This window comes from Physella acuta, unplaced genomic scaffold (assembly GCF_028476545.2).
Source record: "Physella acuta isolate Inbredline_101_S28 unplaced genomic scaffold, ASM2847654v3 ptg001187l, whole genome shotgun sequence".
Taxonomy (NCBI): Eukaryota; Metazoa; Mollusca; class Gastropoda; family Physidae; genus Physella; species Physella acuta.
The window spans coordinates 34,748-62,417 of NW_026732704.1; the positions used below are offsets into that span (position 1 = coordinate 34,748).

At 40.0% G+C, this 27,670-nt stretch overlaps 2 protein-coding genes across 3 annotated transcripts in view; one reads left to right on the forward strand and one right to left on the reverse strand.

The window, feature by feature from the left end:
• LOC131956937 (phosphatidylethanolamine-binding protein 4) overlaps positions 1-27,670 on the forward strand; it is a 64,186-nt gene that overhangs the window by 23,298 nt on the left and 13,218 nt on the right. The gene's annotated exons all lie outside the window — the stretch shown is intronic.
• Positions 1-27,670, reverse strand: part of LOC131956935 (uncharacterized) — a 42,959-nt gene that overhangs the window by 9,041 nt on the left and 6,248 nt on the right. The window contains exons 2-7 of one of the 2 annotated variants that reach the window (XM_059321574.1): positions 24,905-25,170; positions 21,644-21,718; positions 11,655-11,697; positions 10,197-10,445; positions 8,658-8,753; positions 4,035-4,145 (exon numbers count right to left, since the gene is read on the reverse strand). In XM_059321574.1, coding sequence (XP_059177557.1) covers positions 4,035-4,145; positions 8,658-8,753; positions 10,197-10,445; positions 11,655-11,697; positions 21,644-21,718; positions 24,905-25,138 — 808 coding nt within the window. In that variant the 5' untranslated portion in view covers positions 25,139-25,170. The remainder of the gene's footprint in view (positions 1-4,034; positions 4,146-8,657; positions 8,754-10,196; positions 10,446-11,654; positions 11,698-21,643; positions 21,719-24,904; positions 25,171-27,670) is intronic. The other variant, XM_059321573.1, reaches the window with a different exon arrangement.

Here is a 27,670-nt window from a genome sequence, read left to right on the forward strand (position 1 = left end):
AATGGTGTGTGTGAGCAATGGTGTGTGTTAGCACTGGTGTGTGAGCACTGGTGTGTGTGAACACTGGTGTGTGAGCAATGGTGTGTGTGAGCTATGGTGTGTGTTAGCACTGGTGTGTGAGCACTGGTGTGTGAGCACTGGTATGTGAGCACTGGTGTGTGAGCAATGGTGTGTGAGCAATGGTGTGTGTGAGCACTGGTGTGTGTGAGCAATGGTGTGTGAGCACTGGTGTGTGAGCAATGGTGTGTGAGCAATGGTGTGTGTGAGCACTGGTGTGTGTGAGCACTGGTGTGTGAGCAATGGTGTGTGTGAGCACTGGTGTGTGTGAGCAATGGTGTGTGAGCAATGGTGTGTGTGAGCACTGGTGTGTGTGAGCAATGGTGTGTGAGCACTGGTGTGTGTTAGCAAAGGTGTGTGAGCACTGGTGTGTGAGCAATGGTGTGTGTTAGCACTGGTGTGTGAGCACTGGTGTGTGTGAGCAATGGTGTGTGAGCACTGGTGTTGTGAGCACTGGTGTGTGAGCAATGGTGTGTGAGCACTGGTGTGTGCGCAATGGTGTGTGAGCAATGGTGTGTGTGAGCACTGGTGTGTGTGAGCACTGGTGTGTGAGCAATGGTGTGTGTAAGCACTGGTGTGTGTGTGAGCACTGGTGTGTGAGCACTGGTGTGTGTGAGCACTGGTGTGTGTGAGCAATGGTGTGTGAGCAATGGTGTGTGAGCACTGGTGTGTGTGAGCACTGGTGTGTGAGCAATGGTGTGTGTTAGCAATGGTGTGTGTGAGCAATGGTGTGTGAGCAATGGTGTGTGTGAACACTGGTGTGTGAGCACTGGTGTGTGTGAGCAATGGTGTGTGAGCACTGGTGTGAGCACTGGAGAATCAAATAACTTGCTGGGAATGGTAGCACACAACTTGACAACTGGTAACCAGTAACAAGAAGGGATACCCGGCCATACAAAAGCCTCAATCTTTGCCTTACAGTAGTGGTGACACATCATCGTCACCAAATGAACTGTTGATGTAGTCACCATTGAACTGCTAATGTAGTCGCCATTGAACTACTAATTTAGTCACCATTGAACTGTTGGTGTAGTCACCATTGAACTGCTAATGTAGTCACCATTGAACTGTTAATTTAGTCACCATTGAACTGTTAATTTAGTCACCATTGAACTGTTGATGTAGTCACTATTAAACTGCTAATGTAGTCACCATTGAACTGTTAATGTAGTCACCATTGAACTGTTGATGTAGTCACTATTGAACTGCTAATGTAGTCACCATTGAACTGTTGATGTAGTCACCATTGAACTGCTAATGTAGTCACCATTGAACTGTTTGTGTAGTCACCATTGAACTGCTAATGTAGTCACCATTGAACTGCTAATGTAGTCACCATTGAACTGTTGGTGTAGTCACCATTGAACTGTTGGTGTAGTCACCATTGAACTGCTAATGTAGTCACCATTGAACTGCTAATGTAGTCACCATTGAACTGCTAATGTAGTCACCATTGAACTGCTAATGTAGTCACCATTGAACTGCTAATGTAGTCACCATTGAACTGCTAATGTAGTCACCATTGAACTGTTAATGTAGTCACCATTGAACTGCTAATGTAGTCACCATTGAACTGCTAATGTAGTCACCATTGAACTGTTGGTGTAGTCACCATTGAACTGTTAATGTAGTCACCATTGAACTGCTAATGTAGTCACCATTGAACTGCTAATGTAGTCACCATTGAACTGTTGGTGTAGTCACCATTGAACTGCTAATGTAGTCACCATTAAACTGTTGGTGTAGTCACCATTGAACTGCTGGTGTAGTCACCATTGAACTGTTAATGTAGTCACCATTGAACTGTTAATGTAGTCACCATTGAACTGTTTGTGTAGTCACCATTGAACTGCTAATGTAGTCACCATTGAACTGTTGGTGTAGTCACCATTGAACTGTTGGTGTAGTCACCATTGAACTGTTAATGTAGTCACCATTGAACTGTTAATGTAGTCACCATTGAACTGTTGATGTAGTCACTATTGAACTGTTGGTGTAGTCACCATTGCACTGTTGGTGTAGTCACCATTGAACTGTTGATGTAGTCACCATTGAACTGCTAATGTAGTCACCATTGAACTGTTTGTGTAGTCACCATTGAACTGTTTGTGTAGTCACCATTGAACTGCTAATGTAGTCACCATTGAACTGTTGGTGTAGTCACCATTGAACTGTTTGTGTAGTCACCATTGAACTGCTAATGTAGTCACCATTGAACTGCTAATGTAGTCACCATTGAACTGCTATTGTAGTCACCATTGAACTGTTTGTGTAGTCACCATTGAACTGCTAATGTAGTCACCATTGAACTGTTTGTGTAGTCACCATTGAACTGTTTGTGTAGTCACCATTGAACTGCTAATGTAGTCACCATTGAACTGTTTGTGTAGTCACCATTGAACTGCTAATGTAGTCACCATTGAACTGTTGGTGTAGTCACCATTGAACTGTTGGTGTAGTCACCATTGAACTGCTAATGTAGTCACCATTGAACTGTTTGTGTAGTCACCATTGAACTGCTAATGTAGTCACCATTGAACTGTTTGTGTAGTCACCATTAAACTGCTAATGTAGTCACCATTGAACTGTTTGTGTAGTCACCATTGAACTGCTAATGTAGTCACCATTGAACTGTTTGTGTAGTCACCATTGAACTGTTGGTGTAGTCACCATTGAACTGTTTGTGTAGTCACCATTGAACTGTTTGTGTAGTCACCATTGAACTGTTTGTGTAGTCACCATTGAACTGTTTGTGTAGTCACCATTAACTTTTTGGTATTTTATAGCACTGACTGGCAAGTTATTCGAAGGGATGAGATGGGATGTCTGACGGGGCCCCAGACGGGGCGCCAGACGGGGCGCCAGTTAGGTTGGACTTGTAATCAGACGAGAGGCGATAGTGAAGCGATTAGGGAGAAGGGTGGAGCTAGTAGGACTGTGAAACCGTGGGGACCAGCTTCACACAAACCACACAAGCATGACCAGTCTACACCCTCCAGCTTTACACAAACCACTCAAGCATGACCAGTCTACACCCTCCAGCTTTACACAAACCACTCAAGCAGGACCAATCTACACTCTAGCTTTACATAAACCACTCAAGCATGACCAATCTACACCTACCAGTTTTACATAAACCACTCAAGCATGACCAATCTACACCTACCAGTTTTACATAAACCACTCAAGCATGACCAATCTACACCCTCCAGCTTTACATAAACCAATCAAGCATGACCAATCTACACCCCAGCTTCACATAAACCACTCAAGCATGACCAGTCTACACCCTCCAGTTTTACATAAACCACTCAAGCAGGACCAATCTACACCCCAGCTTTACATAAACCACTCAAGCAGGACCAATCTACACTCTAGCTTTACATAAACCACTCAAGCATGACCAATCTACACCTACCAGTTTTACATAAACCACTCAAGCATGACCAATCTACACCTACCAGTTTTACATAAATCACTCAAGCATGACCAATCTACACCCTCCAGTTTTACATAAACCACTCAAGCATGACCAATCTACACCTACCAGTTTTACATAAACCACTCAAGCATGACCAATCTACACCTACCAGTTTTACATAAACCACTCAAGCATGACCAATCTACACCTACCAGTTTTACATAAACCACTCAAGCATGACCAATCTACACCTACCAGTTTTACATAAACCACTCAAGCATGACCAATCTACACCTACCAGTTTTACATAAACCACTCAAGCATGACCAATCTACACCTACCAGTTTTACATAAACCACTCAAGCAAGACCAATCTACACCCTCCAGTTTTACATAAACCACTCAAGCATGACCAATCTACACCTACCAGTTTTACATAAACCACTCAAGCATGACCAATCTACACCTACCAGTTTTACATAAACCACTCAAGCATGACCAATCTACACCTACCAGTTTTACATAAACCACTCAAGCATGACCAATCTACACCTACCAGTTTTACAGTCCTCCTTCCAAAATGTGGCCAGACAACCTCTCCGACAATGTCCTGTTTGCTCGTCAATTTGTTGTCCCAGGCAGTTGTTGGGTTTTCTCGTTGCTCCAGCTATTTGCAATATGAGAAAGGTTAGCACTTGTCATGTGCAAGAAATGATTCACATCAGGTGATAGCTTCCAAAATGAAAGAAAAATATTGACAAGCTTTTACTTAGTTCTTAACTAAGCAAAATATTTGTAACTAGAAAGAAAAATCATGGAACTCAATTTCGACTTACTTCTAATGCAGCAATTTCATTCAAACTTTCTAGATAGTTCTTCATTGGCAATGCATGAATATCAATTAAATAGAAAACTAGTCATTAAATTTAAAATTTCTAAATTTAGTAACAAATTTCAAGCGATGATTGGAACAGCGTGTTTTCAACAGTTCACTGTCCCCGTTGGTTCATTTCTAGTCTTCGCGTCGGCCATGACCCAATTAGGGGCAGATAACTGTCAGGGGATGCAAGCAACCGGCGGGTTTGAAATGTTTTTTGTCGCAGCAAGTCATCTCATGAGCGACATCACGACAACATGACACAATGACATCATGACAACATGACAAGTGACATCACGACAACTTGACACAGTGACACCAAGATAACATGACAAGTGACACCACGACAACATGACAAGTGTTACCACGACAACATGACAACATGACACAGTGACATTACGACAACATGACACAATGACATCATGACAACATGACACAGTGACATCACGACAACTTGACACAGTGACATCACGACAACATGACACAGTGACATCACGACAACATGACACAGTGACATCATGACAACATGACACAGTGACACCACGACAACATGACACAGTGACATCACGACAACATGACACAGTGACATCACGACAACATGACACAGTGACATCACGACAACATGACACAGTGACATCACGACAACATGACACAGTGACATCACGACAACATGACACAGTGACATCACGACAACATGACAAGTGACACCACGACAACATGACAACATGACACAGTAACATTACGACAACATGACACAGTGACACCATGACAACATGCCACAGTGACATCACGACAACATGACACAGTGACATCACGACAACATGACAAGTGACACCACGACAACATGAAAACATGACACAGTGACATCACGACAACATGACACAGTGACATCACGACAACATGACACAGTGACACCACGACAACATGACAAATGACACCACAACAACATGACAACATGACACAGTGACATTACGACAACATGACACAATGACATCATGACAACATGACACAGTGACATCACGACAACTTGACACAGTGACATCACGACAACATGACACAATGACATCACGACAACATGACACAGTGACATCACGACAACATGACACAGTGACATCACGACAACATGACAAGTGACACAACGACAACATGACACAGTGACATCACGACAACATGACACAGTGACACCACGACAACATGACAAGTGACACCACGACAACATGACACAGTGACATTACGACAACATGACACAATGACATTATGACAACATGACACAGTGACATCACGACAACATGACAAGTGACACAACGACAACATGACAACATGACACAGTGACATTACGACAACATGACACAGTGACATCACGACAACATGACAAGTGACACCACGACAACATGACAACATGACACAGTGACATTACGACAACATGACACAGTGACATCACGACAACACGACACAGTGACATCACGACAACATGACACCACGACAACATGACAATATGACACAGTGACATCATGACAACATGACAAGTGACACCACGACAACATGACAAGTGACACCACGACAACATGACACAGTGACATTACGACAACATGACACAGTGACATTATGACAACATGACACAGTAACATCACGACAACATGACACAGCGACATTACGACAACATGACACAGTGACATCACGACAACATGACACAGTGACATCACGACAACATGACACAGTGACATCACGACAACATGACACAGTGACATCACGACAACATGACACAGTGACATCACGACAACATGACAAGTGACACCACGACAACATGACAACATGACACAGTAACATTACGACAACATGACACAGTGACACCATGACAACATGCCACAGTGACATCACGACAACATGACACAGTGACATCACGACAACATGACAAGTGACACCACGACAACATGAAAACATGACACAGTGACATCACGACAACATGACACAGTGACATCACGACAACATGACACAGTGACACCACGACAACATGACAAATGACACCACAACAACATGACAACATGACACAGTGACATTACGACAACATGACACAATGACATCATGACAACATGACACAGTGACATCACGACAACTTGACACAGTGACATCACGACAACATGACACAATGACATCACGACAACATGACACAGTGACATCACGACAACATGACACAGTGACATCACGACAACATGACAAGTGACACAACGACAACATGACACAGTGACATCACGACAACATGACACAGTGACACCACGACAACATGACAAGTGACACCACGACAACATGACACAGTGACATTACGACAACATGACACAATGACATTATGACAACATGACACAGTGACATCACGACAACATGACAAGTGACACAACGACAACATGACAACATGACACAGTGACATTACGACAACATGACACAGTGACATCACGACAACATGACAAGTGACACCACGACAACATGACAACATGACACAGTGACATTACGACAACATGACACAGTGACATCACGACAACACGACACAGTGACATCACGACAACATGACACCACGACAACATGACAATATGACACAGTGACATCATGACAACATGACAAGTGACACCACGACAACATGACAAGTGACACCACGACAACATGACACAGTGACATTACGACAACATGACACAGTGACATTATGACAACATGACACAGTGACATCACGACAACATGACACAGTGACATCACGACAACATGACACAGTGACATCACGACAACATGACACAGTGACATCACGACAACATGACACAGTGACATCACGACAACATGACACAGTGACATCACGACAACATGACAAGTGACACCACGACAACATGACAACATGACACAGTGACATTACGACAACATGACACAATGACATCATGACAACATGCCACAGTGACATCACGACAACATGACAAGTGACACCACGACAACATGACAACATGACACAGTGACATCACGACAACATGACAAGTGACACCACGACAACATGACAACATGACACAGTGACATCACGACAACATGACAAGTGACACCACGACAACATGACAACATGACACAGTGACATTACGACAACATGACACAGTGACATCACGACAACATGACAACATGACACAGTGACATTACGACAACATGACACAATGACATCATGGCAACATGACACAGTGACATCACGACAACATGACACAATGACATCACGACAACATGACACAGTGACATTACGACAACATGACACAGTGACATCACGACAAGTCATCTCATGAGCGACATCATGACATCATGACACATTGACATCACGACAACATGACACAGTGACATCACGACAAGTCATCTCATGAGCAACTTTTTTTTTTATTTTCTTATTTTCACTGCATTTAAAAACTTGATGTTTAAAAGTTTTTCTTTTAAATATTTGTATTATTTTAGTAATATATGCAAATCTGGGCTATCAAATGTCTAGTAGAATTTCGGGGAGAACATTTTAGAGAACATTTTAGCGAACATTTTAGCCAATAATGAGCGAAAAATTAGGCAGTTTGTGCGATAATAAAATTAAGCTTTTTCACTAGATAAAATATAACTTAATATAAGGATTAGGGTTTAGCGTTTAAAATGTTTTTATGTGTGTGGGTGGTTGGGATGGGATGAGGGAGGGGGGGATGCTATAAAATACTGTTGTCATCTTGCCGTCTTGCCATCTTGAAGGAGAAATGGTTGGCTTTATATAGCACATCATAGAGAAATGGTTGGCTTTATAAAGCACATCATAGAGAAATGGGACGGAGTGGTCTAGCGGTAGAGAGCTGGACTGCTAACCCGTAAGTCTCGAGTTCGAATCGGGTTCAAGTCAGTAGACCGTCCCTGAGTTCACCCAACTCTGATGGGTTCCTAACTCACGTTAGGGAAAGTAAAGGCGGCTGGGCATAGTGCTGACCACATTCTCTTCATATGCCGAGGTCACAGAAACAAGTGAACTCTACTTCACTTGCCCCATAGACCGTTAGATTTGAAAGGGAACTTTACTTTTTATATAGCACATCATAGAGAAATGGTTGACTCTAAATAGCACTCGATCAAGCTCTGACATGTTAAGCCTAAAACAATGTAAACCTCCATAGTTAACACTTAAAACAATGTAAACCTCCACAGTTAACACTTAATATTACAAACTCAAGTTTAAAACATAAATATTTAACCTTAGGAATAGGCCCCTAAACTTTGTAATAGCCCCTAAACTCACTCTATAGCCTTCCATTACCTCCTTACCTGATGTATCTTCTTTTGGTGCTTCTGTTGGTGCTTCTGTTGGTGCTGGTGCTTCTGTTGGTGCTTCTGTTGGTGCTGGTGTACCAGATCCTTTTCCTACATTTGAATGAAGTTTGTTGGTACACGGAAACATAACTGGATATGTTGATATGGTCCATGACACTGTGATACAATGACACTATGACAACATGACACAGTGACATCACGACAACATGACACAGTGACATCACGACAACATGACACCACGACAACATGACAACATGAAACCGTGATACAATGACACTATGACAACATGACACAGTGACATCACGACAATATGACACCGTGATACAATGACACTATGACAACATGACACAGTGACATCACGACAACATGACACCACGACAACATGACAACATGACACCGTGATACAATGACACTATGACAACATGACACAGTGACACCACGACAATATGACAACATGACACAGTGACATCACGACAACATGACACAATGACACTACAACATGACACCATGACACAACGACAACATGACACAGTGACATAACGACAACATGACACAGTGACATCACGACAACATGACACAGTGACATCACGACAACATGCCACAGTGACATCACGACAACATGACACAGTGACATCACGACAACATGACACAGTGACATCACGACAACATGACACAGTGACATCACGACAACATGACACAGTGACATCACGACAACATGACACAGTGACATCACGACAACATGACACAGTGACATCACGACAACATGACACAGTGACATCACGACAACGTGACACAGTGACATCACAACGTGACAGAGTGACATCACGACAACATGACACAGTGACATCACGACAACATGACACAGTGACATCACGACAACATGACACAATGACATCATGACAACATGACACAGTGACATCATGACAACATGACATCATGAAAGATAATAAAAATGATACATCAAATAACTTAAAGTTTAATGGTGAGACAACTTAAAGTTTAATGGTGAGACAACTTAAAGTTTAATGGTGAGACAACTTAAAGTTTAATGGTGAGACAACTTAAAGTTTAATGGTGAGACAATTTAAAGTTTAATGGTGAGACAACTTAAAGTTTAATGGTGAGACAACTTAAAGTTTAATGGTGAGACAACTTAAAGTTTAATGGTGAGACAATTTAAAGTTTAATGGTGAGACAACGTAAAGTTTAATGGTGAGACAACTTAAAGTTTAATGGTGAGACAACTTAAAGTTTAATGGTGAGACAACTTAAAGTTTAATGGTGAGACAACTTAAAGTTTAATGGTGAGACAACTTAAAGTTTAATGGTGAGACAACTTAAAGTTTAATGGTGAGACAACTTAAAGTTTAACGGTGAGACAACTTAAAGTTTAATGGTGAGACAACTTAAAGTTTAATGGTGAGACAACTTAAAGTTTAATGGTGAGACAACTTAAAGTTTAATGGTGAGACAACTTAAAGTTTAACGGTGAGACAACTTAAAGTTTAATGGTGAGACAACCCAAGAACCTACTACGGATCTCAAAGTCGTCATCGACTGGGCAGTGCTCCAGCAGCTCAGCCAGTCGGTCTGGTACCGTGTCCGCTTGGTTTATCGTGATATCCAGCTGGCTTGCTGCTAAGTGGCTCACGACAAAAAGATACTGTTTTCTCATAAAGCAGATCGACTTTGATGCCATGTCATCCCAGAGGTCGCCACTTCCGAAGTCGTAAAGTAGAAATGTGTAACTTTGTTTAGTTTTCTCAAAAGGCGGCTGGTAGGCTAGAAATAAAACAATCACAAACATACACCGAGTCTATACCTAGACACATAGACCTTTAAAAGTGAGTATCTTTATTTTTTAATTTATCGTATATACGAAGTATAGAGAAAGTCTTGTAATCGTGCAAAATAAAAATCGAGATTTTTACAAATCTCGACGTTTTATACCTCACTGACACGGAAAAACATAATTTTGCAATCTTGTCCGTATGTCTGTGTGTCTGTGTGTGTGTGTCTGTGTGTAAACTTAAGTACCGTTAAAGCTAGGTTGATGAAATTTCATATGTAAGTATTTTATCGAAATCGTAGATCAGTAACGGTAAGTGGTACTTTTTCTACTTTGATTTTTTCAAAAGCCTATAACTTGAGTACTATTTCAGATAGATACATAAAATTTCACATGTAAGTAAAAGATCTAATTCTCTACCTTCTGTCAAATTTTGAGTAATTTCCGTTGAACGGAAGTACTAATTTACGCTATTTCCGATTTCTCAAAAAACGCATGTAAATTTATAAAGTACTAATAATATTGCGCACTATTATGCACATTTTGTTTTGGCGTTCGCTTGGTGCGCAATTCTCTTTGTCTCGCTTATCTCTCTTTTTCACGTATCTCTTTCTTTTTTTTTTTTTTCTTTCTTTCTTTCTTTCTTTCTTTCTTTCTTTCTTTCTTTCTTTCTTTCTTTCTTTCTTTCTTTCTTTCTTTCTTTCTTTCTTTCTTTCTTTCTTTCTTTCTTTCTTTCTTTCTTTCTTTCTTTCTTTCTTTCTTTCTTTCTTTCTTTCTTTCTTTCTTTCTTTCTTTCTTTCTTTCTTTCTTTCTTTCTTTCTTTCTTTCTTTCTTTCTTTCTTTCTTTCTTTTCTTTCTTTCTTTCTTTCTTTCTTTCTTTCTTTCTTTCTTTCTTTCTTCTTTCTTTCTTTCTTTCTTTCTTTCTTTCTTTCTTTCTTTCTTTCTTTCTTTCTTTCTTTCTTTCTTTCTTTCTTTCTTTCTTTCTTTCTTTCTTTCTTTCTTTCTTTCTTTCTTTCTTTCTTTCTTTCTTTCTTTCTTTCTTTCTTTCTTTCTTTCTTTCTTTCTTTTCTTTCTTTCTTTCTTTCTTTCTTTTCTTTCTTTCTTTCTTTCTTTCTCTTTCTTTCTTTCTTTCTTTCTTTCTTTCTTTCTTTCTTTCTTTGTTTTTTTCTCTCTTTTTTTCTTTCTTTACATCTAATACTCACGAATGACAGTATCGGTAAATGTCACCTCGCAATCTTCTCCGAACTGAAAAATTTGAAAATGTTGGTGAACAAACGCATTTTATTCTCTTTGTTAAGATACATGCCAATAAGAGTAAAAACGTAAATATAAAATCCTTTTGATGGCCAAAACAGCGTTTAAATTTCTAAACCTGAACTAAAGAATTAAATGTAGTGTATACCAAAAGCGTCGGATAGCCAAAAACAACGTACCGTACTGTCTTAGTGAATCTAACAACGTACCGTACTGTCTTAGTGAATCTAACAAAGTACCGTGTACTGTCTTAGTGAATCTAACAACGTATCGTACTATCTTAGTGAATCTAACAACGTACCCTTTACTGTCTTAGTGATTCTAACAAAGGACTGTACTGAATTAGTGAATCTAACAACGAACCCTACTATCTTAGTCAATCTAACAACGTACCGTACTATCTTAGTGAATCTAACAACGTACCCTGTACTGTATTAGTGATTCTACAACGTACCCTGTACTGTCTTAGTGAATTTAACAACGTACCCTGTACTGTCTTAGTGAATCTAACAACGTATCCTGTACTGTCTTCGTAAATCTAACAACGTACCCTGTACTGTCTTAGTGAATCTAAGAACGCACCCTGTACTGTCTTGGTGAATCTAACAACGTACAGTACTGTCTTAGTGAATCTAACAACGTACCCTGTACTGTCTTAGTGATTCTAACAACGTACCGAAATGTCTTAGTGTATCTAACAATGTACCGAACTATCTTAGTGAATCTAACAACGTACCGAAATGTCTTAGTGTATCTAACAACGTACCGAACTGTCTTAGTGAATCTAACAACGTACCGAAATGTCTTAGTGTATCTAACAACGTACCGAACTGTCTTAGTGAATCTAACAACGTACCCTGTACTGTCTTAGTGAATCTAACAACGTACCGAACTGTCTTAGTGAATCCAACAAAGTACCGTGTACTGTCTTAGTGAATCTAACAACGTATCCTGTACTGTCTTCGTAAATCTAACAACGTACCCTGTACTGTCTTAGTGAATCTAAGAACGCACCCTGTACTGTCTTGGTGAATCTAACAACGTACAGTACTGTCTTAGTGAATCTAACAACGTACCCTGTACTGTCTTAGTGATTCTAACAACGTACCGAAATGTCTTAGTGTATCTAACAATGTACCGAACTACCTTAGTGAATCTAACAACGTACCGAAATGTCTTAGTGTATCTAACAACGTACCGAACTGTCTTAGTGAATCTAACAACGTACCGAAATGTCTTAGTGTATCTAACAACGTACCGAACTGTCTTAGTGAATCTAACAACGTACCCTGTACTGTCTTAGTAAATCTAACAACGTACCGAACTGTCTTAGTGAATCTAACAACGTACCCTGTACTGTCTTAGTGAATCTAACAACGTACCGAACTGTCTTAGTGAATCTAACAAAGTACCGTGTACTGTCTTAGTGAATCTAACAACGTACCGAACATTCTAAGTGAATCTAACAACGTACCCTGTAATGCCTTAGTGAATCTAACAACGTACCCTGTAATGTCTTAGTGAATGTAACAACGTACTGTACTGTCTTAGTGAATGTAACAACGTACCGAATCTAACAACGTAACGAACTGTCTGAATGAATCTAACAACGTAACGAACTGTCGTAGTGAATCTAACAACGTACCCTGTAGTGTTTTAGCGAATCTAACAACGTACCGTACTGTCTTACTGAATCAAACAACGTACCCTGTACTGTCTTAGTGAATCTAACAACGTACCGAACTGTAATAGTGAATCGTACAACGTACCCTGTACTGTCTTAGTAAATCTAACAACGTACCGTACTGTCTTAGTGAATCTAACAACGTACCGTGTACTGTCTTAGGCAATCTAACAACGTGCCATGTACTGTCTTTCATGAATCTAACAACGTACCGAACTGTCTTAGTGAATCTAACAACGTACCGAACTGTCGTAGTGAATCTAACAACGTACCCTGTACTGTCTTAGTGAATGTAACAACGTACTGTACTGTCTTAGTGAATCTAACAACGTACCCTGTACTGTCTTAGTGAATCTAACAACGTACCCTGTACTGACTTAGTGAATCTAACAACGTACCCTGTACTGTCTTAGTGAATCTAACAACGTACCCTGTACTGTCTGATTGTATTTAACAACGTACCCTCTACTGTCTTAGTGAATCTAACAACGTACCGAACTGTGTTAGTTTTTCTAACAACGTACCCTGTACTGACTTAGTGAATCTAACAACGTACCCTGTACGGTCTTAGTGAATCTAACAACGTATCCTGTACTGTCTTAGTGGATCTAACAACGTACCCTGTACTGTCTTAGTGAATCTAACAACGTACCCTGTACTGACTTAGTGAATCTAACACCGTACCGTACTGTCTTAGTGAATCTAACAAAGTACCGTGTACTGTCTTAGTGAATGTAACAACGTATCGTACTATCTTTGTGAATCTAACAACGTACCCTTTACTGTCTTAGTGATTCTAACAAAGGACTGTACTGAATTAGTGAATCTAACAACGAACCCTACTATCTTAGTGAATCTAACAACGTACCGTACTATCTTAGTGAATCTAACAACGTACCCTGTACTGTCTTAGTGATTCTACAACGTACCCTGTACTGTCTTAGTGAATTTAACAACGTACCCTGTACTGTCTTAGTGAATCTAACAACGTACCGTACTGTCTTAGTGAATCTAAGAACGTACCCTGTACTGTCTTAGTGAATCTAACAACGTATCCTGTACTGTCTTCGTAAATCTAACAACGTACCCTGTACTGTCTTAGTGAATCTAAGAACGCACCCTGTACTGTCTTGGTGAATCTAACAACGTACAGTACTGTCTTAGTGAATCTAACAACGTACCCTGTACTGTCTTAGTGATTCTAACAACGTACCGAAATGTCTTAGTGTATCTAACAACGTACCGAACTATCTTAGTGAATCTAACAACGTACCGAAATGTCTTAGTGTATCTAACAACGTACCGAACTGTCTTAGTGAATCTAACAACGTACCAAAATGTCTTAGTGTATCTAACAACGTACCGAACTGGCTTAGTTAATCTAACAACGTACCCTGTACTGTCTTAGTGAATCTAGCAACGTACCGAACTGTCTTAGTGAATCTAACAAAGTACCGTGTACTGTCTTAGTGAATCTAACAACGTACCGAACATTCTAAGTGAATCTAACAACGTACCCTGTAATGCCTTAGTGAATCTAACAACGTACTGTACTGTCTTAGTGAATGTAACAACGTTACCGAATCTAACAACGTACCGAACTGTCTTAATGAATCTAACAACGTAAAGAACTGTCGTAGTGAATCTAACAACGTACCCTGTACTGTTTTAGTGAATCTAACAACGTACCGTACTGTCTTACTGAATCTAACAACGTACCCTGTACTGTCTTAGTGAATCTAACAACGTACCGAACTGTAATAGTGAATCTTACAACGTACCCTGTACTGTCTTAGTAAATCTAACAACGTACCGTACTGTCTTAGTGAATCTAACAACGTACCGTGTACTGTCTTAGGCAATCTAACAACGTACCATGTACTGTCTTTCATGAATCTAACAACGTACCGAACTGTCTTAGTGAATCTAACAACGTACCGAACTGTCGTAGTGAATCTAACAACGTACCCTGTACTGTCTTTGTTAATCTAATACCGTACCCTGTACTGTCTTAGTGAATCTAACAACGTACCGAACTATCTTAGTGAATCTAACAACATACCCTGTACTGTCTTAGTGAATCTAACAATGTACCGTACTGTCTTAGTGAATCTAACAACGTACGCTGTACTGTCTTAGTAAATCTAACAACGTACCCTTTACTGTCTTAGTAAATCTAACAACGTACCCTGTACTGTCTTAGTGAATCTAACAACGTACTGTACTGTCTTAGTGAATGTAACAACGTACCCTGTACTGTCTTAGTGAATCTAACAACGTACCGTACTGTCTTAGTGAATCTAACAATGTACCGTACTGTCTTAGTGAATCTAACAACGTACCCTGTACTGTCTTAGTGAATCTAACAACGTACCCTGTACTGTCTTAGTGAATCTAACAACTTACTGTACTGTCTTAGTGAATCTAACAACGTACCCTGTACTGTCTTAGTGAATCTAACAACGTATCCTGTACTGTCTTAGTGGATCTAACAACGTACCCTGTACTGTGTTAGTGAATCTAACAACGTACCCTGTACTGTCTTAGTGAATCTAACAACGTACCCTGTACTGACTTAGTGAATCTAACAACGTACCCTGTACGGTCTTAGTGAATCTAACAACGTACACTGTACTGTCTTAGTGAATCTAACAACGTACCCTGTACTGTCTGATTGAATCTAACAACGTACCCTCTACTGTCTTAGTGAATCTAACAACGTACCGAACTGTGTTAATGAATCTAACAACGTACCCTGTACTGTTTTAGTGAATCTAACAACGTACCGTACTGTCTTAGTGAATCTAACAACTTAGCCTGTACTGTCTTAGTGAATCTAACAACGTACCTTGTACTGTCTTAGTGAATGTAACAACGTACCTTGTACTGTCTTAGTGAATGTAACAACGTACTGTACTGTCTTAGTGAATCTAACAACGTACCCTGTACTGTCTTAGTGAATCTAACAACGTACCCTGTACTGACTTAGTGAATCTAACAACGTACCCTGTACGGTCTTAGTGAATCTAACAACGTACCCTGTACTGTCTTAGTGAATCTAACAACGTACCCTGTACTGTCTTAGTGAATCTAACAACTTACTGTACTGTCTTAGTGAATCTAACAACGTACCCTGTACTGTCTTAGTGAATCTAACAACGTATCCTGTACTGTCTTAGTGGATCTAACAACGTACCCTGTACTGTGTTAGTGAATCTAACAACGTACCCTGTACTGTCTTAGTGAATCTAACAACGTACCCTGTACTGACTTAGTGAATCTAACAACGTACCCTGTACGGTCTTAGTGAATCTAACAACGTACACTGTACTGTCTTAGTGAATCTAACAACGTACCCTGTACTGTCTGATTGAATCTAACAACGTACCCTCTACTGTCTTAGTGAATCTAACAACGTACCGAACTGTGTTAATGAATCTAACAACGTACCCTGTACTGTTTTAGTGAATCTAACAACGTACCGTACTGTCTTAGTGAATCTAACAACTTAGCCTGTACTGTCTTAGTGAATCTAACAACGTAGCCTGTACTGTCTTAGTGAATCTAACAACGTACCCTCTACTGTCTTAGTGAATCTAACAACGTACCGTACTGTCTTACTGAATCAAACAACGTACCCTGTACTGTCTTAGTGAATCTAACAACGTACCGAACTGTAATAGTGAATCGTACAACGTACCCTGTACTGTCTTAGTAAATCTAACAACGTACCGTACTGTCTTAGTGAATCTAACAACGTACCGTGTACTGTCTTAGGCAATCTAACAACGTGCCATGTACTGTCTTTCATGAATCTAACAACGTACCGAACTGTCTTAGTGAATCTAACAACGTACCGAACTGTCGTAGTGAATCTAACAACGTACCCTGTACTGTCTTAGTGAATGTAACAACGTACTGTACTGTCTTAGTGAATCTAACAACGTACCCTGTACTGTCTTAGTGAATCTAACAACGTACCCTGTACTGACTTAGTGAATCTAACAACGTACCCTGTACTGTCTTAGTGAATCTAACAACGTACCCTGTACTGTCTGATTGAATTTAACAACGTACCCTCTACTGTCTTAGTGAATCTAACAACGTACCGAACTGTGTTAGTTTTTCTAACAACGTACCCTGTACTGACTTAGTGAATCTAACAACGTACCCTGTACGGTCTTAGTGAATCTAACAACGTATCCTGTACTGTCTTAGTGGATCTAACAACGTACCCTGTACTGTCTTAGTGAATCTAACAACGTACCCTGTACTGACTTAGTGAATCTAACACCGTACCGTACTGTCTTAGTGAATCTAACAAAGTACCGTGTACTGTCTTAGTGAATGTAACAACGTATCGTACTATCTTTGTGAATCTAACAACGTACCCTTTACTGTCTTAGTGATTCTAACAAAGGACTGTACTGAATTAGTGAATCTAACAACGAACCCTACTATCTTAGTGAATCTAACAACGTACCGTACTATCTTAGTGAATCTAACAACGTACCCTGTACTGTCTTAGTGATTCTACAACGTACCCTGTACTGTCTTAGTGAATTTAACAACGTACCCTGTACTGTCTTAGTGAATCTAACAACGTACCGTACTGTCTTAGTGAATCTAAGAACGTACCCTGTACTGTCTTAGTGAATCTAACAACGTATCCTGTACTGTCTTCGTAAATCTAACAACGTACCCTGTACTGTCTTAGTGAATCTAAGAACGCACCCTGTACTGTCTTGGTGAATCTAACAACGTACAGTACTGTCTTAGTGAATCTAACAACGTACCCTGTACTGTCTTAGTGATTCTAACAACGTACCGAAATGTCTTAGTGTATCTAACAACGTACCGAACTATCTTAGTGAATCTAACAACGTACCGAAATGTCTTAGTGTATCTAACAACGTACCGAACTGTCTTAGTGAATCTAACAACGTACCAAAATGTCTTAGTGTATCTAACAACGTACCGAACTGTCTTAGTTAATCTAACAACGTACCCTGTACTGTCTTAGTGAATCTAGCAACGTACCGAACTGTCTTAGTGAATCTAACAAAGTACCGTGTACTGTCTTAGTGAATCTAACAACGTACCGAACATTCTAAGTGAATCTAACAACGTACCCTGTAATGCCTTAGTGAATCTAACAACGTACTGTACTGTCTTAGTGAATGTAACAACGTACCGAATCTAACAACGTACCGAACTGTCTTAATGAATCTAACAACGTAAAGAACTGTCGTAGTGAATCTAACAACGTACCCTGTACTGTTTTAGTGAATCTAACAACGTACCGTACTGTCTTACTGAATCTAACAACGTACCCTGTACTGTCTTAGTGAATCTAACAACGTACCGAACTGTAATAGTGAATCTTACAACGTACCCTGTACTGTCTTAGTAAATCTAACAACGTACCGTACTGTCTTAGTGAATCTAACAACGTACCGTGTACTGTCTTAGGCAATCTAACAACGTACCATGTACTGTCTTTCATGAATCTAACAACGTACCGAACTGTCTTAGTGAATCTAACAACGTACCGAACTGTCGTAGTGAATCTAACAACGTACCCTGTACTGTCTTTGTTAATCTAATACCGTACCCTGTACTGTCTTAGTGAATCTAACAACGTACCGAACTATCTTAGTGAATCTAACAACATACCCTGTACTGTCTTAGTGAATCTAACAATGTACCGTACTGTCTTAGTGAATCTAACAACGTACGCTGTACTGTCTTAGTAAATCTAACAACGTACCCTTTACTGTCTTAGTAAATCTAACAACGTACCCTGTACTGTCTTAGTGAATCTAACAACGTACTGTACTGTCTTAGTGAATGTAACAACGTACCCTGTACTGTCTTAGTGAATCTAACAACGTACCGTACTGTCTTAGTGAATCTAACAATGTACCGTACTGTCTTAGTGAATCTAACAACGTACCCTGTACTGTCTTAGTGAATCTAACAACGTACCCTGTACTGTCTTAGTGAATCTAACAACTTACTGTACTGTCTTAGTGAATCTAACAACGTACCCTGTACTGTCTTAGTGAATCTAACAACGTATCCTGTACTGTCTTAGTGGATCTAACAACGTACCCTGTACTGTGTTAGTGAATCTAACAACGTACCCTGTACTGTCTTAGTGAATCTAACAACGTACCCTGTACTGACTTAGTGAATCTAACAACGTACCCTGTACGGTCTTAGTGAATCTAACAACGTACACTGTACTGTCTTAGTGAATCTAACAACGTACCCTGTACTGTCTGATTGAATCTAACAACGTACCCTCTACTGTCTTAGTGAATCTAACAACGTACCGAACTGTGTTAATGAATCTAACAACGTACCCTGTACTGTTTTAGTGAATCTAACAACGTACCGTACTGTCTTAGTGAATCTAACAACTTAACCTGTACTGTCTTAGTGAATCTAACAACGTAGCCTGTACTGTCTTAGTGAATCTAACAACGTACCTTGTACTGTCTTAGTGAATGTAACAACGTACTGTACTGTCTTAGTGAATCTAACAACGTACACCGGAACTGTCTTAGTGAATCTAACAACGTACCCTGTACTGACTTAGTGAATCTAACAACGTACCCTGTACGGTCTTAGTGAATCTAACAACGTACCCTGTACTGTCTTAGTGAATCTAACAACGTACCCTGTACTGTCTTAGTGAATCTAACAACTTACTGTACTGTCTTAGTGAATCTAACAACGTACCCTGTACTGTCTTAGTGAATCTAACAACGTATCCTGTACTGTCTTAGTGGATCTAACAACGTACCCTGTACTGTGTTAGTGAATCTAACAACGTACCCTGTACTGTCTTAGTGAATCTAACAACGTACCCTGTACTGACTTAGTGAATCTAACAACGTACCCTGTACGGTCTTAGTGAATCTAACAACGTACACTGTACTGTCTTAGTGAATCTAACAACGTACCCTGTACTGTCTGATTGAATCTAACAACGTACCCTCTACTGTCTTAGTGAATCTAACAACGTACCGAACTGTGTTAATGAATCTAACAACGTACCCTGTACTGTTTTAGTGAATCTAACAACGTACCGTACTGTCTTAGTGAATCTAACAACTTAGCCTGTACTGTCTTAGTGAATCTAACAACGTAGCCTGTACTGTCTTAGTGAATCTAACAACGTACCTTGTACTGTCTTAGTGAATGTAACAACGTACTGTACTGTCTTAGTGAATCTAACAACGTACCCTGTACTGTCTTAGTGAATCTAACAACGTACCCTGTACTGACTTAGTGAATCTAACAACGTACCCTGTACGGTCTTAGTGAATCTAACAACGTACCCTGTACTGTCTGATTAAATCTAACAACGTACCCTGTACTGTCTTAGTAAATCTAACAACGTACCCTGTACTGTCTTAGTGAATCTAACAACGTACTGTACTGTCTTAGTGAATGTAACAACGTACCCTGTACTGTCTTAGTGAATCTAACAACGTACCGTACTTTCTTAGTGAATCAATGTACCGTACTGTCTTAGTGAATCTAACAACGTACCCTGTACTGTCTTAGTGAATCTAACAACGTACCCTGTACTGTCTTAGTAAATCTAATAACGTACTGTACTGTCTTAGTGAATCTAACAACGTACCCTGTACTGTCTTAGTGAATCTAACAACGTATCCTGTACTGTCTTAGTGGATCTAACAACGTACCCTGTACTGTCTTAGTGAATCTAACAACGTACCCTGTACTGTCTTAGTGAATCTAACAACGTACCCTGTACTGTCTTAGTGAATCTAACAACGTAGCCTGTACTGTCTTAGTGAATCTAACAACGTACCCTGTACTGTCTTAGTGAATCTAACAACGTACCGTACTGTCTTAGTGAATCTAACAACGTACCGTACTGTCTTAGTGAATCTAACAACGTACCGTACTGTCTTAGTGAATCTAACAACGTACCCTGTACTGTCTTAGTGAATCTAACAACGTACCCTGTACTGTCTTAGTGAATCTAACAACGTACCGTACTGTCTTAGTGAATCTAACAACGTACCCTGTACTGTCTTAGTGAATCTAACAACGTACCGTACTGTCTTAGTGAATCTAACAACGTACCCTGTACTGTCTTAGTGAATCTAACAACGTACCCTGTACTGTCTTAGTGAATCTAACAACGTAGCCTGTACTGTCTTAGTGAATCTAACAACGTACCGTACTGTCTTAGTGAATCTAACAACATACCGTCCCTTCAGCTGCCCAGTGAACCAACGCTGTTTGCAAGTTGATCATATAGACCAGGACCTTCATGTTTGGTATCTAAAACAAAACACATAAGAGACGTTATACACTTGCATCTAACACAAAAAACATTAGAGAATACAACAATAATGTTCGGTTTTATTATTACGGTATCTAAATACGGGTAATTTTCGTGTGATTGTTATTATAAATGATTTTAAATTAGTTTTAAATGTGTCGCTTAAGAAAGCTGTTGTGTGTCTAGGGCTTATTGTGTCGCTGTGGTGTGTCTAGGGTTAATTGTGTCTGTGGTGTGTCTAGGGCTAATTGTGTCGGTGGTGTGTCTAGGGCTAATTGTGTCGGTGGTGTGTCTATGGCTTATTGTGTCTCTGGTGTGTCTAGGGCTAATTGTGTCGGTGGTGTGTCTAGGGCTAATTGTGTCGGTGGTGTGTCTACGGCTAATTGTGTCGTTGGTGTGTCTAGGCCTAATTGTGTCTGTGGTGTGTCTAGGGCTAATTGTGTCGGTGGTGTGTCTAGGGCTAATTTTGTCTGTGGTGTGTCTATGGCTAATTGTGTCTGTGGTGTGTCTTGGGCTAATTGTGTCGGTGTTGCGTCTAGGGCTAATTGTTTCTGTGGTGTGTCTAGGGCTAATTGTGTCTGTGGTGTGTCTAGGGCTAATTTTGTCTGTGGTGTGTCTATGGCTAATTGTGTCTGTGGTGTGTCTTGGGCTAATTGTGTCGGTGTTGCGTCTAGGGCTAATTGTGTCGGTGGTGTGTCTAGGGCTAATTGTTTCTGTGGTGTGTCTAGGGCTAATTGTGTCTGTGGTGTGTCTAGGGCTAATTGTTGCTGTGGTGTGTCTAGGGCTAGTTGTGTCTGTGGTGTGTCTAGGGCTAGTTGTCGCTGTGGTGTGTCTAGGGCTAGTTGTCGCTGTGGTGTGTCTAGGGCTAGTTGTGTCTGTGGTGTGTCTAGGGCTAATTGTGTCGGTGGTGTGTCTAGGGCTAATTTTGTCTGTGGTGTGTCTATGGCTAATTGTGTCTGTGGTGTGTCTTGGGCTAATTGTGTAGGTGTTGTGTCTAGGGCTAATTGTGTCTGTGGTGTGTCTAGGGCTAATTGTGTCTGTGGCGTGTCTAGGGCTAATTGTGTCTGTGGTGTGTCTAGGGCTAATTGTGTCGGTGGTGTGTCTAGGGCTAATTGTGTCTGTGGTGTGTCTAGGGCTAATTGTCGCTGTGGAGCCACATGTTAGAGATTTATTTGTTTGGTGCCACATGTCTACTGAGAGTCTACCGAGAGTCTACCTAGAATCTACCGAGAGTCTACTGATAGTCTACAGAGAGTCTACCGAGAGTCTATCGAGAGTCTACTGAGAGTCTACTGAGAGTCTACTGAGAGTCTACTGAGAGTCTACTGAGAGTCTATCAAGAGTCTACTGAGAGTCTACCAAGAGTCTATCGAGAGTCTACTGAGAGTCTACTGAGAGTCTACTGAGAGTCTACCGAGAGTCTACTAAGAGTCTACTGAGAGTCTACCGAAAGTCTACCGAGAGTCTACCGAGAGTCTACCGAGAGTCTACCGAGAGTCTACCGAGAGTCTACTGAGAGTCTACCAAGAGTCTACTGAGAGTCTACTGAGTCTACTGAGAGTCTACTGAGAGTCTACCGAAACTCTACCGAGAGTCTACCGAGAGTATATCGAGAGTCTACTGAGAGTCTACCGAGAGTCTACCGAGAGTCTACTGAGAGTCTACTGAGAGTCTACTGAGAGTCTACTGAGAGTCTACTGAGAGTCTACTGAGAGTCTATCGAGAGTCTACTGATAGTCTACTGAGAGTCTGCTGATAGTCTACTGAGAGTCTACCGAGAATCTACCGAGAGTCTACTGATAGTCTACTGAGAGTCTACTGAGAGTCTACTGAGAGCCTACTGAGAGTCTACTGAGAGTCTACTGAGAGTCTACTGAGAGTCTACTGAGTCTACTGAGAGTCTACTGAGAGTCTACTGAGAGTCTACTGAGAGTCTACTGAGAGTCTACTGAGAGTCTACTGAGAGTCTACTGAGAGTCTACTGAGAGTCTACTGAGTCTACTGAGAGCCTACTGAACTGGCACGAGGATGCCAATTACTATCCAAAGAAAATTTCAATGGACTGTGCATAAAGGCTACGACGTCACTGGATGGAGTACATGACAGACTGTATGGATGGTGGGGTGCTGATGGTGATGGTGATGGTGGTGGTGGTTGTGGTGGTGGTGGTGGTGATGGTGGTGGTGGTGGTGGTGATGATGCTTATGATGATGGTGGTGGTGGTGATAATGGTGGTGGTGATGTTGGTGGTGATGGTGATGGTGGTGGTGCTGATGGTGATGGTGATGGTGGTGGTGGTTGTGGTGGTGGTGGTGGTGGTGATGGTGGTGATGGTGGTGATGGTGGTGATGGTGATGGTGGTGGTGGTGGTGCTGATGGTGATGGTGATGATGGTGGTGGTGGTGGTGGTGATGATGATTATGGATGGGTGCTGATGGTGACGGTGATAATGGTGGTGGTGATGGTGGTGATTATGGTGGTGGTGATGATGATTGTAGTGATGAAGATGATGATGATGATTGTGAATATGATAGGTGAACGGTTACTTGTGATGTATTACGTTATGTAGATGTTTTATTACAGCATGTGCCATAATATCTTACGATCTATGACGGCGCCTAATATTTTTTGATGACATCCAACCGCTTCAGTAAAGTTTTTTTTTATAAGCTCTAGTCCTTTGTTCGTCTAATGAGTATTGATGTGTAACGGTTATGTAGCTACTTTAAATTTTATTGTAAATTCAAAATTGAAAATAAAACGGAATTAACAAGAAACCGTTTTACAGTAGACTGTTCTTGGTTTACCAATACCGTACCGTGTTTTTGTGTGTTAAATGCAATTTACGATACAACACAGCGTGAAGCTACGTGGTGTTATAATATACAAACATGTTTACAAACAATCTTACAACAACTACTGTTGACCTAAACAAACAATCTCACAACTACTGTTGACCTAAACAAGCAATCTTACAACAACTGTTGACCTAAACAAACAATCTCACAACTACTGTTGACCTAAACAAACAATCTCACAACTACTGTTGACCTAAACAAACAATCTCACAACTACTGTTGACCTCAACAAACAATCTCACAACTACTGTTGACCTAAACAAACAATCTCACAACTACTGTTGACCTAAACAAACAATCTTACAACTACTGTTGGCCTAAACTTACAAATGTTAGAGCAGCCCTTATTCTCGGCGCTGTACTGACGACTGTTTGTTCTGCTCCAATCTCGAATGTTGCGTAACAGGCTGTGATCCCAATGGGCTCGGGGTAAATGACCTGCAGATTGCATGGCTCAGGTAGGGTCGGCGATTCGCAGCTCGTGTCCATTTGTGCCTGACCCTCACGCATGCAGCCAATCACCAACGTCAGTAGCGTGCCACGTACCAGCAATGACGTCATCCTGGACACACCTCAAACCACCATGATATACTCTAGACAATATAACAAAACCTCAAACCATCTCGATATACCAGACAATACAACAAAACCTAAAACCATCACGATATACTAGACAATATAACAAAACCACCCTGATATACTGTAGACAATATAACAAAACCTCAAACCACCTCGATATAGTAGACAATATAACAAAACCTCAAACCACCTCGATATAGTAGACAATATAACAAAACCTCAAACCACCTCGATATACTGTAGACAATATAACAAAACCTCAAACCACCTCGATATAGTAGACAATATAACAAAACCTCAAACCACCTCGATATAGTAGACAATATAACAAAACCTCAAACCACCTCGATATACTGTAGACAATATAACAAAACCTCAAACCACCTCGATATAGTAGACAATATAACAAAACCTCAAACCACCTCGATATACTAGACAATATAACAAAACCTCAAACCACCTTGATATACTCTAGACAATATAACAAAACCTCAAACCACCTCGATATACTAGACAATATAACAAAACCTCAAACCACCTCGATATACTAGACAATATAACAAAACCTCAAACCACCTCGATATACTCTAGACAATATAACAAACCTCAAACCACCTCGATATAGTAGACAATATAACAAAACCTCAAACCACCTCGATATACTCTAGACAATATAACAAAACCTCAAACCACCTCGATATAGTAGACAATATAACAAAACCTCAAACCACCTCGATATAGTAGACAATATAACAAAACCTCAAACCACCTCGATATAGTAGACAATATAACAAAACCTCAAACCACCTCGATATAGTAGACAATATAACAAAACCTCAAACCACCTCGATATAGTAGACAATATAACAAAACCTCAAACCACCCTGATATACTGTAGACAATATAACAAAACCTCAAACCACCTCGATATAGTAGACAATATAACAAAACCTCAAACCACCTCGATATAGTAGACAATATAACAAAACCTCAAACCACCCTGATATACTGTAGACAATATAACAAAACCTCAAACCACCTCGATATAGTAGACAATATAACAAAACCTCAAACCACCTCGATATAGTAGACAATATAACAAAACCTCAAACCACCCTGATATACTGTAGACAATATAACAAAACCTCAAACCACCCTGATATACTGTAGACAATATAACAAAACCTCAAACCACCTTGACGTACTAGCAGAGGCGTATCCAGGTTTTCGTTGTAGGGGGAGCGAAAAGAGCAAAAAAAAAGGCGCCGAATTTTTAACACGTTCTATATACGTGTATTATATATATATATCTATAATATAAGCGGGCTGTGTCTGTCCTTCCTTCCTTCCTTCCTTCCTTCCGTCCGTCATCGCTATAGATTTTGGGACTATAAAAGTAAACTACGCACCATGCTGTGCTTTTCAGTGCACCGCAGTGTATTATTATAGGTAATAGAGTAGGGTTTGTTTATATAGAGGCATAGAGCTATTTTATAAATGTCACTGTGTTTACTCTTTTGCATAACTTAAATAAAATATTAAATACACGCACATGGCTAAAACATATTTTAAAAAATCAATGTTAAATATCATTTTCGTTTATATTCCTAGAAAAAATGGATATATTTTTATGAAAGTAGGTCAAAGAAACTAATTAATTCAACTTTTTTTTGGTAATTTTTTGCAAGGGAGGTAATTTGAAAATATATTTAACTCATCAATATCATTCTGTTATTTTTTTGTTTATTACTACCGCATTGATTATTATATGTTAAGGTTCATAATTAAAAGAGAAAAATGTTAAGATTATTAATATTATTTATTATTATTTTCTAAATAGTCTATGATTTCTCAAAAAATCACTATCTTTTTGCTTTTGTTTTTCGGTGTTATGAAAACAGATGGTGAAATTAGACTTTTTGAGAAGAATGGAAAGGCTCTCTCTGAGCGCGGACGTATGGGAAAATGTGTTTTATTTTTTAATATTCAACTCACTCTCAATAATTTAAGTTAATTTTTGTTATTACTTCCACATTGATTATTATATGTTAAGGTTCATAAGTAAAATAGAAAAATGTTATGGTTATTTATATTATTTTCTAATTAGTCTATGATCTCTCAAAATCACCATTTTTTGTTTTTGTTTTTCGGTGTTAACAGATGGTGACATTTTAGGATTATAGTATAGAGAATGCTGAACAGGCTCTTTCTGGGCTCGGACGCCTGGAAAAAGCATGTTTTTCGGTGGTGATTCTAATTACATTACCAATGTGTTTTCTTAGAACCATAAAAGTAAACGCCACTTGCCGTACATTTATTTGCATCGCATTGTTTTATTGTAAGTTATGGAGTAGGATCTATTTATGTGACTTAAATTAAGGCTCTCTTTGGGCGCGGACGCCTAAAAAAGCGTGTTGTTTGGTGGTGATTCTAATGTTGTGGCTGTGGTTGTGTTGTGGTTGTGTTGTAGTTGTGTTGTGGTTGTGTTGTGGTTGTGTTGTGGTTGTGTTGTGG